At 41.3% G+C, this 16,038-nt stretch overlaps 2 protein-coding genes across 3 annotated transcripts in view; one reads left to right on the top strand and one right to left on the bottom strand.

Annotated features, from left to right (window-relative positions):
• LOC125897389 (xaa-Arg dipeptidase-like) overlaps positions 1 to 16,038 on the bottom strand; it is a 649,571-nt gene that overhangs the window by 317,510 nt on the left and 316,023 nt on the right. The window lies entirely within an intron of this gene.
• On the top strand, positions 1,746 to 2,498 carry LOC125897604 (proline-rich protein 2-like). Its single transcript, XM_049590999.1, has one exon. It carries the CDS (start codon positions 1,746 to 1,748, stop codon positions 2,496 to 2,498), a length of 753 nt encoding a protein of 250 aa, XP_049446956.1.

The raw sequence follows: 16,038 nt of genomic DNA, 5'->3' as shown, positions 1-16,038 counted from the left end.
GTGGAACCTCTCACAGATGGTTCTACTGTAGGTATAACCCTTTATGTTGAGTTCTAGATGGAACCCTCCAAAAGGGTGGAACCTTTACAAACGGTTCTACCAGGCACCAAAAAAGGGTTCTCCTATGAGGACAAGCCGAAGAACCTTATATGGTTCTACTTAGCACTTCTATTTCTAAGAGTGTAGCCTCGTAGGAATTCTGTCTACATTCTGCATCTCTCTGCATCTCCAGGGCCAACATTCTGTGCCAATGCAGGAGCACTCTGCTCTATTTGTAGAGATGTGGAAGGTAAGGGTAAATGGTAGGCAGACATGTATTTGCAAAGTGCCTTTCTAGTTTTGCGATCAATTTTTTTTTCTAAGATATTTTTCTGGGCAGTTTTTGCCTTTAATTGATAGGGAAGTCAAGTGTGAATGGGGGAGAGAGAGGGAATGACATGCAGCAAACGGCCACAGGCTCGAGTCGAACCCAGACTGCTGCAGCAACGGCCTTGTACATGGGGCGCCTGCTCTATCCACTAAACCACCGACACCCTGTTTTGTGATCATTTAAAGCACTTTTTCACTAAAAAACACCAATTTTTATTGTTTGTTGGTCTTTTTTTTTTTTTTTCTTTTCTGTACTTGTCTGCATTGGTCTTCATAGCTTAGCGCCACAAAAGGGTGTAAGCTTCTTGTGAAGATTGATGCACTGTTAATCTTGCAGTCAAGTATTTTATACCCATAATGCGTGGTTGTGACCGTCACCCACCCTCCCTGGAGACTAGCCTAACAGCCTTTATTGGAAAAACTTCCTAATATGAGCCAGAGAGGGCCGTGATACACCAAAGTGTGTCAAGGGGAAAGTAAGGAAACAAGCAAGGGGGAGGGGGCAGGTGCTTAAGTCCTGAGTTATATAGTGACAGTGCATGCGGAGAAGAAGGAGGAAAAACAAACAAACAAATAAACAAACAAACAACAACAAAAAAAACGGGAGAAACAGGCAGTGTAGCTGATGTATTGTGGCCTTGAGGTGGTTGTGCTCCATGCAGATTATCAAAAATAAACATATACATGTCTACTATACTGTACTGAAAAACAAAAACAAAAGAGAAGTCTATACTGAACACCAAAGATGTGAGAGTCTTGGTGGAGGGGGAAAGCCCGATTGTAGAGAAGAGTTGCCAGCGCGGTGTGGTAGGTTTGAGAAGCAAGTGGGCCCCTTTGGAGTGATCCCATCGGTTCTTTGCGATGCGTCACGGAGCTGAAGTATCGAACATGCATGCGTGTATTTGAACCCTCCCAATGTGTTTATGAAAACCATCACCAGGGTCCAGGGCCAGCCCTGCGGGGGAAGGGGGGCGGTATGGCACCCCAAGACCACAGGAGCGCCCAGACCCCAAGACCAGGGAGCCGCAGAGGCCGCAGGACACCACGCAGGCCCAAGGACCCGGGGCAGCAATGGCCGGCACCCCCAGAGAGCCAAAGACACACCCCAGACAGGCGGGGCAGGAGGGCCCGCCCACCCACCACCCGACGCGGACCAGAGAACAGATAAGGATGGGCCGGGGGGCAGCATGGAGGGCTACCGGACACCACTGTCCCATAGCCTGCCCCATCATGAAGCCCCCCAATCCATCAGTGGTCTGCACCTCGAAGAGTGAGTGTATGTGGTGCATTAAAACTGTGGAATGTGTGGTGGGTGAACTAAATGTGGTTTAGGAGGCCAGGCCAGTGTAGGCCCAGCCCGAGGGCTGGAGGCATGGATGGGAGGGGCTAGAAGGTGGCGCCAACCAGACCCCGGCGCCGCGAGGCCCCCAGCGCCCATGGACAGCAGGCCAGGCGGGCCCGAAGGAAACCCAACGGGCCACCACCCAACCCCGCCCCCCAAGCAACTGCAGCGTCAGGCCCCCGCAATGGTCCCGACCTGGGCCACACCGCCCGCAGCAAATCGACCCCCAGCAGAAGGACGAGGCGCGCCACCAGGGCGCACGGACGACAGGCCCCACCCAGCCCCCCCCGAACCCCGACGCGCAGGAGCACAGGCCAACCCGCAACCCCGCCAGTACCCCCCCAGACCGCCACAGACCCAAAGCCGGACCCCCAGCCCATCCGACCCGCCCCCCACCGCCGGCCGCACACAAACGGGCAGGCCCACACTGCACAGCACCAGAACACCCCCCGCGGGCAGCACCCAGCCCCCACACCAGGCCCCCCAGCCCAGGGGAGGACCCCGGGCCCGCCCGAGGGCGGGAGAGAGGAGCCGGGAGGGACGGGGAGGGACGGGGAGAGGGGGGAGGGAGCCCACCTACCCCGTACCACCAGGGGCGGAAACAGCCCCCCAGGGGGGACCGGCCATGCCGCCCCAGGCCCAGGGAGCACGAGGAGACCCCGCCACCCCCAGGCACACAGGGCGAGCAGTCCAGACGCACCCGCTCCCAAGGGAAACTGCCCGGCCCCGCAATCCCCCACAGAGCCAGGGAGCAGGCCCGGATTCAAGGGGGAGAAGGTGCACCTAACACATGCTTAAGACCTTGAGTTCTGATGAACCGCTGTGGTATATTGTGGTGAGAGAGATAAAGGGATTAGGGGTTACATCATTAACAGAAACACAACAGTCTTTCTTGAGTTGTAATATTTATATGTACAGGTGGCATATGCTCACAGGCTGAGTGGCACTATACAGACATGTTTAGTGAGTGAATAAATGGTGACCATTTTTCTGTAAAGTATGTTAATTGGTTTCTGTGGCTAGCAGATATTTTCTCCAGCGAAATATGTTCTACAAGGAGATTGTTTGTTGGTCTTGAATGGTGGTCTGTAGCATTGCAGCCATATTGCTTAGGTTTCATGCCATCCACCATTTGCTCCACTTCCTGATGACAAGTCAGGTCTACATAACAGGAGAAATTTTGATATGATAACTTATGAAATGTCGAAATTGGGGTTTTTTTGTCTACAGAATTCTGCAATGCTGACATTTTCCTCTGATGAATGGGCTGCCATTTCAATACACTAACAATCAGTGGCTTCTTTCTTCTCTTTAAAATTGGTATACAGTATGTTTCGATGCTACACTGAGCTCTCAACAGGCTCTGACTTCATACATACAAGGCTATGCTATATATAAAGACTATATATCAAAATCATGTAATTATTTCTATCCACTTTTCCTATTAAGAATTTCACATGAAAAACAAACAGGCTATTCTTATAAAACGTATTTTTCCAACAAAAAGTAATGCATCCCACTCATTCTGAAAGGCTGTGATCACTTGACCAACTTTGTAAGTTTGCTTGCCTAAACTTTACCTCTGTAACTTTACATTAATTACCTAACTGTACGTTAAGGATGTAACATTAAGGTATCACAACCTTATTTCCTAATTTTTCTGTTTAACTCCACTCTAGCTGTAAAATGTCTTGCTTTTACTTTCCATAGCTCACTGTCCAGAACTACTTGATGTCACAAGTACATGAAAGTGTAATGATTCTTGATATGTATCTGGTTGCTAAATATCTTAAGGCTAGGAAATAAAGAAGTGATGCCACAGAGTGGTGAGACAGGGCAATTAAAAGAATCAGCACTGTGACTATCTGCGCTCACTCAAGTCTTCTGCAGTTTAAAGGCCCTGCACACCCCTATGCGTGCTTTCAGTTATTTTGGCTGGTTAGACCTCTGCTCAGGTTGCAGGTGGGCAACACTACTGCAACAAAGCTAACAAGAGAGAGACGGAGATGTAAATCAAACAGTCTTTACACTCCCACACAGACCTGAGAAGAGCTTTAACTATCCAAAATATGTGAAATTGTCTGTGTGGGTGTGCAATACATGTGCAGACTTTACACAGGGTAAAATATTCTCCTCTACAGGCCTTTTTCACAGATCACATTTTGACGTGTCAGTAGGAAAAGCACAGGTGTAAAGTTCCTGGTATCCTTCATGCTCGCTCACTGTCATGCTGTCATGGCTTATTGGGACACTTGAAAAGGCCAGAGCCATCATTAATGTCATTAGTAACGCCTGTGTTTTTCCTGCTGTGACAAATCAAAACGTCCGTTGTGAAAAAGGTCTATGGATGACAAATGTGACAGAGACCATAACTTGTCTTGCAAATATGTTTTCATCTTGTCCACAACAGAAGATATATTACAAGTCCGTCTTTAAAACTTTGTCCAGTATTCTTTGATTTGATAAAACCGTGTTCATTAACTGCAATTATTGGTGTTCCACAAAGTCTGTTCTAACAAAGTGATATAAAGGTTTATACATGGTGTGATCGTATTTTGTTGGAACTTCCTGGCTTGAGGATTTTTACCATTAAATTGAGGAACACTGTCTCTTAAAGGGTCATCAGATTTTTTTTTTAATCAAAATGTCAGCTTTTTGTACTTTAACAACTTGTGAACCCTACTTTATACCATGTTCAATCAATAAAATGTCCCCATGATTAAATATGATTACCACATGACCCAATATGATTAAACTCCACATATTACTGATAAGGTCAGGACTGCAATGTCTTTGCAATATTTGTGCAAAATGTGGGTTACTATGGTGAAGTGCAAGAAATCAACCCAATCGCCAGAAAAACTGTTGGCATTGTACATTTCTGCAAACCACACATTTGTATGTTATTATGTGGCAGATACATGGAAACTTTCAGCAACGCTGTGGTTAATGTGTGGTGATGTTCAAGCAAAACAACCACTTGGTTTGGAAAAGTTCATGTTTGGCTTAAAATACCTGCTTTTCATGGCACTATACCCGTGCGCTACATTTTGGAGTTAACAAGCTGCTGAAAAAAAAATGATTTGCTAAAATACAACCTGTTTGTTGTTTGTTGGTCCCAAACAGTGGTCTGCAGCTTAGCAGGCATCTTGCAGAGGTGTCGCACTATCCACCATTTCCCCACCTCTTGATGACAAAGTCAGCTCATGAACCAAGTCACTTTAGAAAGGTTGCTAAATATAAAATGTACAAATGTAATCTATTCTTGGTTTAAAGAAACACACAATGCCAAGATTGTCTTTTGGCAACTGGGCTGAAGGGATAAGAGATAGAGAGTGTATTTTATTCTATTTTGAGCCGGAGTGCAGTCTGAACAGATGAGTTTAAGTCTGCAATGTAAGATGTATACGGTTTCTGTTACGGCATTGCCATAACTTGTGTTTCCTAGTGTTTCCTTGCGTTTCCTTCTCCCTGTGTTCCTGTCTGCCCCACACTTTTCTCCCTGATTCCCGGCTGGTTTCCTGCTCATCATACTCACCTGCCTCATCAGCTCAACATGCAGTATTTCTACTTTGACTCTCCAACCACTCACTGCCAGATCGTTGTTCAACCATGTGGTAAATAAACCTCATGGCTAACTAAGACATTCTTAGTAACCATTTTCCTCGTGTGTTTTTAAAAATCAAATGTATCCACAACTTTTGAACCATATATTGTACAGAGACAAATAAACCATCTTTTTTGCATAGATTAAGCATGAGGAATCAATTAAAATGGTTATTTTAATTATTTATAATGTATGTCTATGCGTAATTGGCTTTTCTTTGCAAAATTTAGCAGAAAAAATATGAAAAAAGCTATGACCTATAGGAAATCTTCCCAATTTGTCGGTATTTGGTGAGAAACATCAGGTTTTTAATAGCTATAGAAAACTGCCCAGCACTCTAAGCTTTCATTTGACTGGTTACATGTTGCGGTAACTAAAAAAATAAAGTCTAGTAGACTGTTAGAGCTATGTATACTCCCACATTTGTGATAGACAGGTCAAAATGAGGGATAACCATAACTCTTGAATCCTACATCATACATATATAAATGAACCAATTTTTTAATGTAATTTTTTATTTTACAAATTGATTATGGTGTTCTCTTGATGACTGAAGTAGTTTTTATGTATTTAGTCCAAATAGCATTTCTATGGGCTGAAATATGTGCCACCAGAAACAGAATTTGAATCATTTATATTTGAATTTGAATTTCTAAACTTGAATAATTGCATTGAAAAACTGAATTTGAATTACATAATTTGAAATTGTATTGTTAATTTGAATCATTGCATTGAAAAACTGAATCTGAATAGTATAATTTGAAATTGAATTTATTTCTATATATCTTCACATTCAGTTCTCACAATTCAAATTCAATTTACTGTGACAGACATCCGGGTAGTTTAAGGATGAAAGAAGAGCAATTGAGCAAGAAAAGCCAATTATGCATAGATATACATTTTAAATCATTAAAATAACCATTTTAATTGATTTCTCATGCTTAATCTATGCAAAAAAGATGGTTTATTTGTCTCTGTACAATATATGGTTCAAAAGTTGAGGATACATTTGATTTTTAATTTTTTCCATATATTCCAACTCCAACTTATTAGTTGTTTGTGCCTGTCAGGCATCATTTTATAATCACTTCTACCTTAATTAGTATTTCCAACACAGGACATAATGTATTTGTTTTCTGTGATATACTACAAAGCAAGATGTTATCAACATATATCTTTGTCTTTTCTGATGTTGTTGTCTTTTCTTCTTCACGTTTGTCTGTTACTATTGAGGACAATCTTTAGATCAGAAAGACACCCTTTAGATTCATAGCCTATTTTTAAAACGATCTTGGTGGGGTTTTTAGAGGGGAAAATGGAAGAAAAAGATTTTTGTAAGAAAAGAGAAACTGTTCTTAATGTACTGAACTATCTTTAAATGAAATATATAACAAAAAAAGTGAGTGTTACATTTCAGTACATGAAAACCTTGAATTAACAGGCTTTCAGGTATTATATTAATCTTTTCATCTGTGAATATGAGACTGTCGCATTCATGCTGTACATGCATGCGTACCATTAGATTTGTGTCATTTTGCACATGGAAAGGGTAATAATTTGACCCAGCTCTTTGCAATGCTGCTGCCACTGATAGTAGGTTCTGATTGTTTCTGCACGGACGTGTTGTGGGTTTGAATATCCATGGAAACACACTGGACAGCAGCAGTGGCCTGCTGATAATTAATGTTTGAATCTGTTTGCTGAAAACATATCAGATATCTGAATCCAAATTTCAATAGCCACTGTTACATATTTTTGTTTAAAGAAACAGTATATATATATATATATATATATATATATGTGTGTGTGTGTATATATATGTGTGTGTGTGTGTGTGTGTGTTTCATAGGGAACAGAATATATATATATATATATATATATATATATATATATATTCTGTTCCCTATGAAACACACACACACACACACACACACACACTTTGTTGTTAGACTGCTATAGGTCTATATTGATTCTTTAAGATATTGTCTTTTATGTTCATGGTATGGGACAATTAAAGGAACAGAAAGAATTTCATATGTAGAACCATAAAAAAGTCATAAATCAAACTTTGGCAAGCTTCAGAGGGGTGACGTCATGTAGGAGCTCCCTCTTCACAAATATCCATCATGGCATATGCACATAAAGGTGAAATAAAAATCAGGGACCTGGATATTTAAAGCATGCACAAAAACATGCATAGGCTATGCCATAGCCCAAATAAGCTGCTAACTAATAAAGAGAACTTGCAGTGGGAATATGCGAACCACACACAGAGTCCGACTTCAGACCAGTGTAGACGTGGTTAAAGCTTAGATAGCTGTGGGTGAAAAACAAGGTGGGCATGAAACATACGGTGAGAGATGTAGCCTTAGAGTTAAACCTTGTTTGCCAGTATCTCTGGCTGTTACTTGAAGGATTATTAATAAACTTAATTAGGCTAGTCTAATTAATTATTTACCCTCTGTGTGATTAATCTTATTATCATTCCTTTAACTTACCTTCGAGTAATTATCTCCCTGTTTATGATCTTTTGATTTTACCTGAAACTGTAAAGCAATTTTTAAAGTCTGTTGCAATGTGAGTGCTCTAAATTACTCGTTGATTATCTGACATTTTATAATGATGATGATTTACTGGTGCATGTGATGAATTAGTAGTACAGGCACTTTGTATAGCCACAGCCGTGCATAATGGACACGCATAGTAACAGCTGTTCTGCTGAAGAACCTCACTGATGACTGAAGACAGCCTGTAAAATTACATTTCTTCTTGGTCGTATTTCTTATTGACAAGTCTAATAAGTGATGAATTGGGCAGAAATAACAATGATGCAGACAGATTTCGGGGTGTTTCTATAAATTTATGGTGCACTGTGAGAGTGGAAACAAGCCTTGTGCATGTGCGCCCAGCTCCACAGTGACTGAAATATCTAAAACAGAATCAGGAAGAAAGTGTAGTGTTATAAATCCATTAGCTCATTAGTTAGTAACATGCGGGCGTAAAGCCACCTTCTCATAACTTTATCAAGCAACAGTCAGTCAGTCAGCAGGTTAGTGAGTGCACACAAGGTGATGCTGTTAAGTCAGATGATGTCGATGATGTCAAGCTTTCTTAAATAAACTACACAGAATCCCACTATTTGCCAACACAATGAAATTCAAAAATTCATGCAAAGCATAGCATATACCTCTTTGGACAAATATACATGTTAGAAACAAGCTACAAAATGTATTACCTCAGAAAATTTACCTTTAAGACTTTTTAATTCTTTTCAATAGTCTTAATTTGAGCAAAATTGATTCATTCATCTTTTTATTCATTTTAAGTTGGGCTGGGTATCTGTGCTCGATATCTTTAAGGTATTGACTGAAATAACACAGTGCCAACAATATCTGAATGCAATCCTTTTTTTGTACCGAAATCTAGAAAAACATGACTATTTTCATGGTGTGTCTCGCAGCTAATCACGGCAAGCACTCTTCAATTTGACACGACGTGTGATTGGTTCACTACAGCAGCAGCTACAACAAAAAGTTGTAAAACACAAAATTGTGCATGGTTTATTTGACAGTTGGTAGTTCAGCGTCCTAAGATGCTACACTACATGACTGTGGCATCTGGTGGCATTTTATGCAGCTGGATGCTTCTATTCACATGAATCTATTCACATCAAGTGAAGTAGAAAAAAGGCATCAAATGAAGTACTCTATTGGTATTAGCATCGCTATAAGGGTACTGGTGTTGGTACTGGTTTTAAAAAATGTTTTAAATGATACCCAGCACTATTTTATTAGACCCTCCGCACACCCTGCAAGAACTCATTGATTATCTCGGAAATAGCAAATGACCAAAAAGATCACTATGGTGGATGATTAAATTAAAGATTTATTAGTAAAAAAAATAAATGAAGAAACTTTTTTAATTATTATCTGTCAAACTGATCAGACCAGAACAACAAAAGATCAACCTGTTCCAGAGTAAGGGAAATGCAAAGAAACAAAGTCGTTCTTAATTTATGTGAACTTAACCCCCCACCTCTCAATTTTTTCTTCCATGTGTACATTTTTGGAGAGCATATGGTGAGTATATTTGGCAGATCACTTACATGAAATACAGCCTTTCCAGTTGGCTGCCACCATGTTTTTGTTCCACTGATCCTCCCAATGGAGCTTCTCCAGTGCGATGTTCAGTGTGGTGTACTCATCATAGAGGTCTTTAGTGTTCGCCTTGGCCATGAGGTAAAACTTCTCACAAATCTTTTCCAGGTCATTGAAGGTGAGATTGTCCTGACAATACAGAGAAAGAAGACAGTGAAGCCAAATGTTTTCAGAGAAGTTGAACCATTTCTCAACATACTTGAGGGCAGTGTTGATGAATGCAGTGAACTCTTTCTTGCCTTGTCTGCATCGACTGGAGAGATACGTTGCAGCTTTGCTTTTGTGAGGTAACCGCAGAACTGGTCATCTCACCTCTGTTTTAGTTTGACACTGAAGGAATGTATGATGGGTTACAGCTCTACACTGGAAGGAGCACTGACCTCAAGCTTCTCAACAGTCTCTTCATCCAAAGCTGATGAAGATGTTGATTGTGGCCCGTTGGCCCACTTCTCTTTAATGGCTGTGCAAAGGTGCTGGATATTGGTAGGAACTGCGATGTTTTTTCCAGGAATTGTGCAACTCGTTCTAATCAGTTGCAGTTACTGGGATGTGTTCCTGATCTGTTGTGACAGTTGATATAGTAACTGCTCCTAAAATCAAAAGGAGAGTTTGTCGTGTGCCGACACGGCCCCTCTCAGCTTGTTAGTATTGGAACTTTTTCCATTTGACCTATTCTGTCACAGACCAAACACTCGACAAACAAGTTAGCTACGGCAAACTGGTACCATATATTACAGCTCAAGTTTATGTTAAGGTTATGTTTTTTATTTCAATCATTCATGCTGTTTCTTGTTTTACTTTGGAACTCACTCTCCTCTCATTTCAGATCACTTCCTGCTGTTTGTCTTTTACCTCCCTTTTGATAACTTCATCTGTGTCTGATTATCTGTCCCGTCCTGATTAGCCTCACCTGTGTCTCGTTAGCCTTCCCCTCACCACAGTATTTAGTGTGTGGGTGTTACTCAAAGTCAAGAATCCTTGACCCGTCCTCCAAAGGAAGGATCCTGGCAAGGCAGGAGTCCTCCCTAGCATTTGGTGAACACACATTGGAATAGTCTTACGAGTGCGCAGCTGTGTGTCATTGAGGAGGCCCCACTCCCAACAGACAATTTCACACACGTCCAAACATATGTGGAAGACGATGGATGCTACAGTAGCAGTTGCCCTCTACAACAGTTTTGTTGGAATGGAGGATGAAAATGTGTGGAGATATCGACGTGAGTCAGCACAGAGGAGAAGGAGAGTGTACTGTTGGAGTCTTTGCCAACTAAGTGGAGAGGTAGGTAAAAAAAATTGAGGGTAAACAGGTACACTAATAGTCAAAGGTTAGTTCCCCCGTGTTAATAAATTATGTCAAGCGCCCATAATCAGTCCGTGAAAGGTCACGTTCCAAGTTATCATACCAATTGAAAAAATAATATTTCCCCATCAAGGTTAGAGAGTCACCTAACTGTAGCTTGCAGTTGACTGCATACAGCCTATGGTAGCTCCTCAGTTGGTAGCTCCCAGCGTTCACACAAAATGCTGAGCTTATGACCTCACAATGTGTGATTAGCAAGTGAAAGACATACCTAAACGCCACTATATAATAACCTAATGTAATAAACAGCAAGAGAAAATGGCACACTGAAATGACAATAGGCTTGAAGTGGCATCTGTAAAATGTTTAGTTGTAAAATATCAAATAATATATGTAAACACACAAATTAAACAAATGATACAATGACTAGTAATAAGTAATAGATGAAAGTCAAATTTTGGGGGTGAGGACACCCACCCTGACTTCTGGCTGGGCAGGGAGGCCATAGAGCAGCTCCTGGTGGCCTTGAGGACAGAGCAGCAGCATGGATGGGGCCCAGCTTTGGAGATGCTGGTGTTCCTGTTCTGGCTGGCCACTGGCTCTGCCTACAGGGTGGTCTCCATGGTCTTTGACATGCCACTCCCAGCAGTTCATAGGATCATCCACAGGATGGCAGATAAGTTGGTGGCTGTCCTGCCCCAATTTGTTTACCTACCCCGCACACAGGAAGAGGTCCAGGCAGTCGGGGATGGATTCGCCACGTTGGCTCGGTACCGTGCCTTTGCTGAGGCAGCAGGGGCAATGGACAGCTACCACATCAGTATTAAATGTCCTGGGGGCCCTGATGGTCACGACTACCAAAACAGGAAGCTCTTTCCGTCAATACTGCTCCAAGCAGTCTGTAACCACCAAGGTCGTTTCATTGAAATACCCTCCACCTGGGTATTTCATCCTAGCAGATGAAAGTTACCCATGTCTATAGGAACCCCTGGCCCTTATCACACCATAAAAGAGGCCAGTGAGAGGCATGGCCATGGGTGCAGATCCGGGGGGGGGGGGGGGGGGCGGGACATGGCCCCCCCAAATTCTGAAAAACACAAATTGTCCCCCCCAATTCTAAATAACTTAAATGATTGAAATTGAACAAATGTATACAGTAGTCCTATATACTGGGAGAAAGGGAAGATGATGAGGAGAAATGAGAATCCGTGAGAGGCGAGAGATGAGAACGTGAGTGGACATAACATGCCTGAGACCTTGAAACTAGAAGTAGCATTAACTAACAGCGAAGCAGTGAGAAGGAGGTGATGGCTGGCTCCATGTACTACTGGCTGTTTAAGAGAAATAAACAGTAAAGGTAAGCATATGATTCTCTTTGTAGTGCTTTTTGAATGACTTGGTGATGGTGATGAGCCTCTATGAAATCGTGAAATATGCCGGCAATCTCAAGCGCTCTGTGGGCATGATTTGCACGCATGCAATTAAAAAAAAATCACAACTGATTGTGTCCCCCCCAAACTTGTCATCAGATCTGCACCCATGGGCATGGCAGAACAATGGTTCAGTTATCATCATTCCAAGGGTCGCTCAGTCATTGAGCGTGCCTTTGGAATGATGAAAACCCGCTTCAGGTGCATCTTTTTGGAAGCACTTGAAGTACATCCACAGTTTGTTTCCCAATTTCCAATTACCGTTTGTTCCTTGGCCCCTGTCACAGACAAGACACACCTGTAATACATTAGCTACTGTAATAAACTGACTGATGTGTAACAGCGCTAACAGCTCTGTTACGCTAACAGCTAACAGCGCTAACAGCTAACAGCACCGCTGTTAGCTGTTAGCGCTGTTAGTGCCACTGTTAACTGTTAACTGTTAGCTGTTAGCGCTGTTAGCGCTGTTAGCGCCGTTGTTAGCTGTTAGCCGTGATTTCATTATCTTTCTCCTTCAGTAGCTCTGTCTTCCTGGGAAAGGCTACCCCAGCGCTGGTCAGCGGTGCAGTGATGCCAGGAGAGGGATGAGGTGTGTGTGGTTGAGCCACTTGTCAGTTTTCAAAAGACAATCAATCAATCAAATTTATAAAGCCCAATATCACAAATCACAACTTGCCTCACAGGGCTTTACAGCATACGACATCCCTCTGTCCTTAGGACCCTCGCAGCAGATAAGGAAAAACTCCCCCCAAAAAAACCCTTTAAATACTCCGTCAGACAAGATGTGATTGCTTTGTTTCGATTTACACCTGCCCCAACAGTCCTACGTTGTAAACACAGCCAGCATGGTGAGGAGGGGGTTTGTCAACTTGTGTCGTGTGTGTCTGTGTAGGAGCCTGAATGAATACTCCATGAAGTATCGGATGACATGGTTTCAGCAATGTTATCATAGCTTTTTGGTACACAGCAGCTATCGTTGCAATACGCGTTTGAAACAGTGAGGCGCTAGAGTGCGCTATCCGTTTGAATGCAATATATGATTTCATCGTTAGATGGGAGAAATTCCTACGGGTGATACACAACACAGGGTATCTGGACCATACACACAGATTGTTTCTGGAATCACATATTTTGAAGTTCACTGATTTGGTTATGTTTAAAGTTTTGCAAGTTATGTACAAAGCAAGATACAATCAACTACCTGGTAATGTACAAAATAAATTTATGGAACAGGAGGGGGGGTACAACCTCAGGGGACCATTGAACTTTAAAAAACCTGTAATGCATACAACCCTTAAAATAATGAGTATCTCCTTATGGAATGGGCTACAGGAAGAACTGAAACAGAGCAAAAACATCATTCAGTTCAAAAACAGACTTAAACAATCAATTCTTAACAGGTACAGAGATGAAGCAGAAGGGGAAATGATCTAATTAATTACTATGCCATATCATGCTACACTGCATACACCAAACTGTAGAATTTGATATTGTTATGTATCATATTAAAGCATCTATATAGATGCATTACTAATGTTCTTTGCCACCTAAGCTCAAATCTAAAGTCAGTATGCTGCTTATTTAACTTTAAATATTAACTGGTCAGGGGTATAAACTAGGGGTAGGGCACGACAAGCTTAGTGCTTCTCTCTATCCCCCTTTTTCGGACATATGGACTCAAAAATTATTAAAAAAAAATACAAAAATTGTAGAGTTTTCTAAAAAGGGCGTCATGATAGGATTTGTATTTCCTTTTGCATTTTTTTTATTTCTATCTTTTCTCTTTTCATTTATATTTTCAATGAATGTATTCTATTTGAATGTATTCTATTTTCTTTGCTCAACATCTGAAAAAAATAAATAAATAAACTAAACTAAACTAAACTAAACTAAACTGTGGCTTTAAGTGGAAAAGAAATTCCCAGTACTTCCCTTATTTACATATTGACGTGTATATTGGCTAGTGTCAGCAAATCATTCTTATATTCTGAATTTCAACAGTGAATTAAAAAAACAAGTAGATATTGCTGATGTTCCCAATATAAATTTGTTTATTAATGGACAACCATTTCAATTATAAGGATAAAAATAACTGAATATGTACACTTACTGTAGCGTGTGGTGCAATGGAGTTACTTGGCCAGGATGCCCTTAAAATGCCTGAAGTCGTCTCTCCAGTTTTAGTGTATCACACAAACTAAGTACCTCTTCATCACCATGCTCTTTTTTCAGTTGTGCTTCAGGGTATCTACACCAGTTATGGTGTGTGGTGTGGTGTGATAAAGTCATCAGACCTGCAATGGAGAACTCCACTGGGGGGCAAAGATAATGTGACTCCACATCTATCAGGGAATCTATGTAGTAGTCTCTTCCCATCAAACTGGCACTCCATGTTTCCTATGAACAGACACAACAGAGACAGACAGGAATAGAAGAGGAAGTTAAGCAGAAAGAAAATTAGAGAGTAGTTAACTATGCAGGTGGCAACAAATTCGGTCAATATATCCATACTGTGTTAGATTAAGCTAATTGGCTGTAATAAGGAAACAGCAGAAAAATAGCTTTTCCTATCTGATTGAATATTTGGTGGTACCACAAATTCAGCAAGCACTAGAATTTTTAAGGACAAACAACACTTTTATTCATAATGAATAAATGAGCTTCAAATACTTACAGAGATGTCACCAGAATGTTCTAAGATAAGATAAGATATACTTTATTGATCCCCCAGGGGGGGAATTCAAGTATCACAGCAGCACAAGACAAAATCAAATAAAAAATTAAATAGAATAAGATTAAAGAGAAAAAATAAAATTTAAAAAATTAAAGATAATAATAGATAAATAAAAGATAAAATAAAATTGCTACACCAGATGAATAAAATGACTAAAAAATGGCAGACAAAGTGTTGAATGAAATAAAGTGACAGGTGGCAGATAAAGTGTCATATTGGACAGATGCAAGATAAGTCCGTTCAGAGCTGGATGTAGCCAAACCGCTGTTTGGCTTAAGCTACACACAAAAGAGCGTCTGAATCATTCAGTTCTGCTCCTGGGTGGGATAATCCACCGGCTGAATGAGCGGAATGTTCTGGAGTTAAAGTGAATAGGAAGGTTTTTTGACTGCTGTTTCATCAGCATCTCTACTTGCCATTGCCAGGCAGAGGCTAAAAAGAAACAGAGAGACAAAGGTAGAAATAGGTTCGCTGTGTATTTGGTGATGAATCTATTGTACTTTGGAATAATGAATAGCGTTGAGACGAATACTGTCCCGAAGTATCATCCGAGTAAAATGAGTCAATATTCATACTCATGATGAAGAAAAAATCTCATTTTGGTAGCTGTGATAAATCTCTGACTCTTGTGACAATGTGGTTCACTGCATCATGAAGCTTCGATTTCACCATCACTACGCAGAAGCAACACCAGAAAAGCGTACACTTGGCATACCAACACAGACGGAATTATCTAGCACAGTAGTGGAGTGAAGACCAGGTATATGCAGGCAGGTTAATGAGCTGAGTGGAAACAGGTGCACCTCATCAGCTGCAGTGGAAAGAGCCAGCCACGCCCCCTGCCACACACAAGCCTGGCAGGAACAGAAACAGAAAGGGAAGGGGGAAGGGAGAACACACAGAATAAAACAAAAACATCACAAGAGGGCTCAAATTTTTCTTAGGGTTTTACTCATGTTGCTGAAAATAGAATAAAAAAAGTAAAAGTTGAATGAAAACTCAGATGGCACTCATGTTGTTTATTTTGTTTTCATGTTGTGAAATCCAGTCTTTGCACCAGAGGGGTATTGCACAAAACTAAGATAAGGGATTAAGCTGG

Source organism: Epinephelus fuscoguttatus, linkage group LG11, assembly GCF_011397635.1.
Source record: "Epinephelus fuscoguttatus linkage group LG11, E.fuscoguttatus.final_Chr_v1".
NCBI lineage: Eukaryota > Metazoa > Chordata > Actinopteri > Perciformes > Serranidae > Epinephelus > Epinephelus fuscoguttatus.
This window is presented reverse-complemented; position numbering and strand designations above follow the sequence as displayed.

Excerpts from the sequence above, each read along its gene's own strand:
- LOC125897604 (XM_049590999.1), top strand. The coding sequence starts at position 1,746 with ATGGGAGGGGCTAGAAGGTGGCGCCAACCAGACCCCGGCGCCGCGAGG.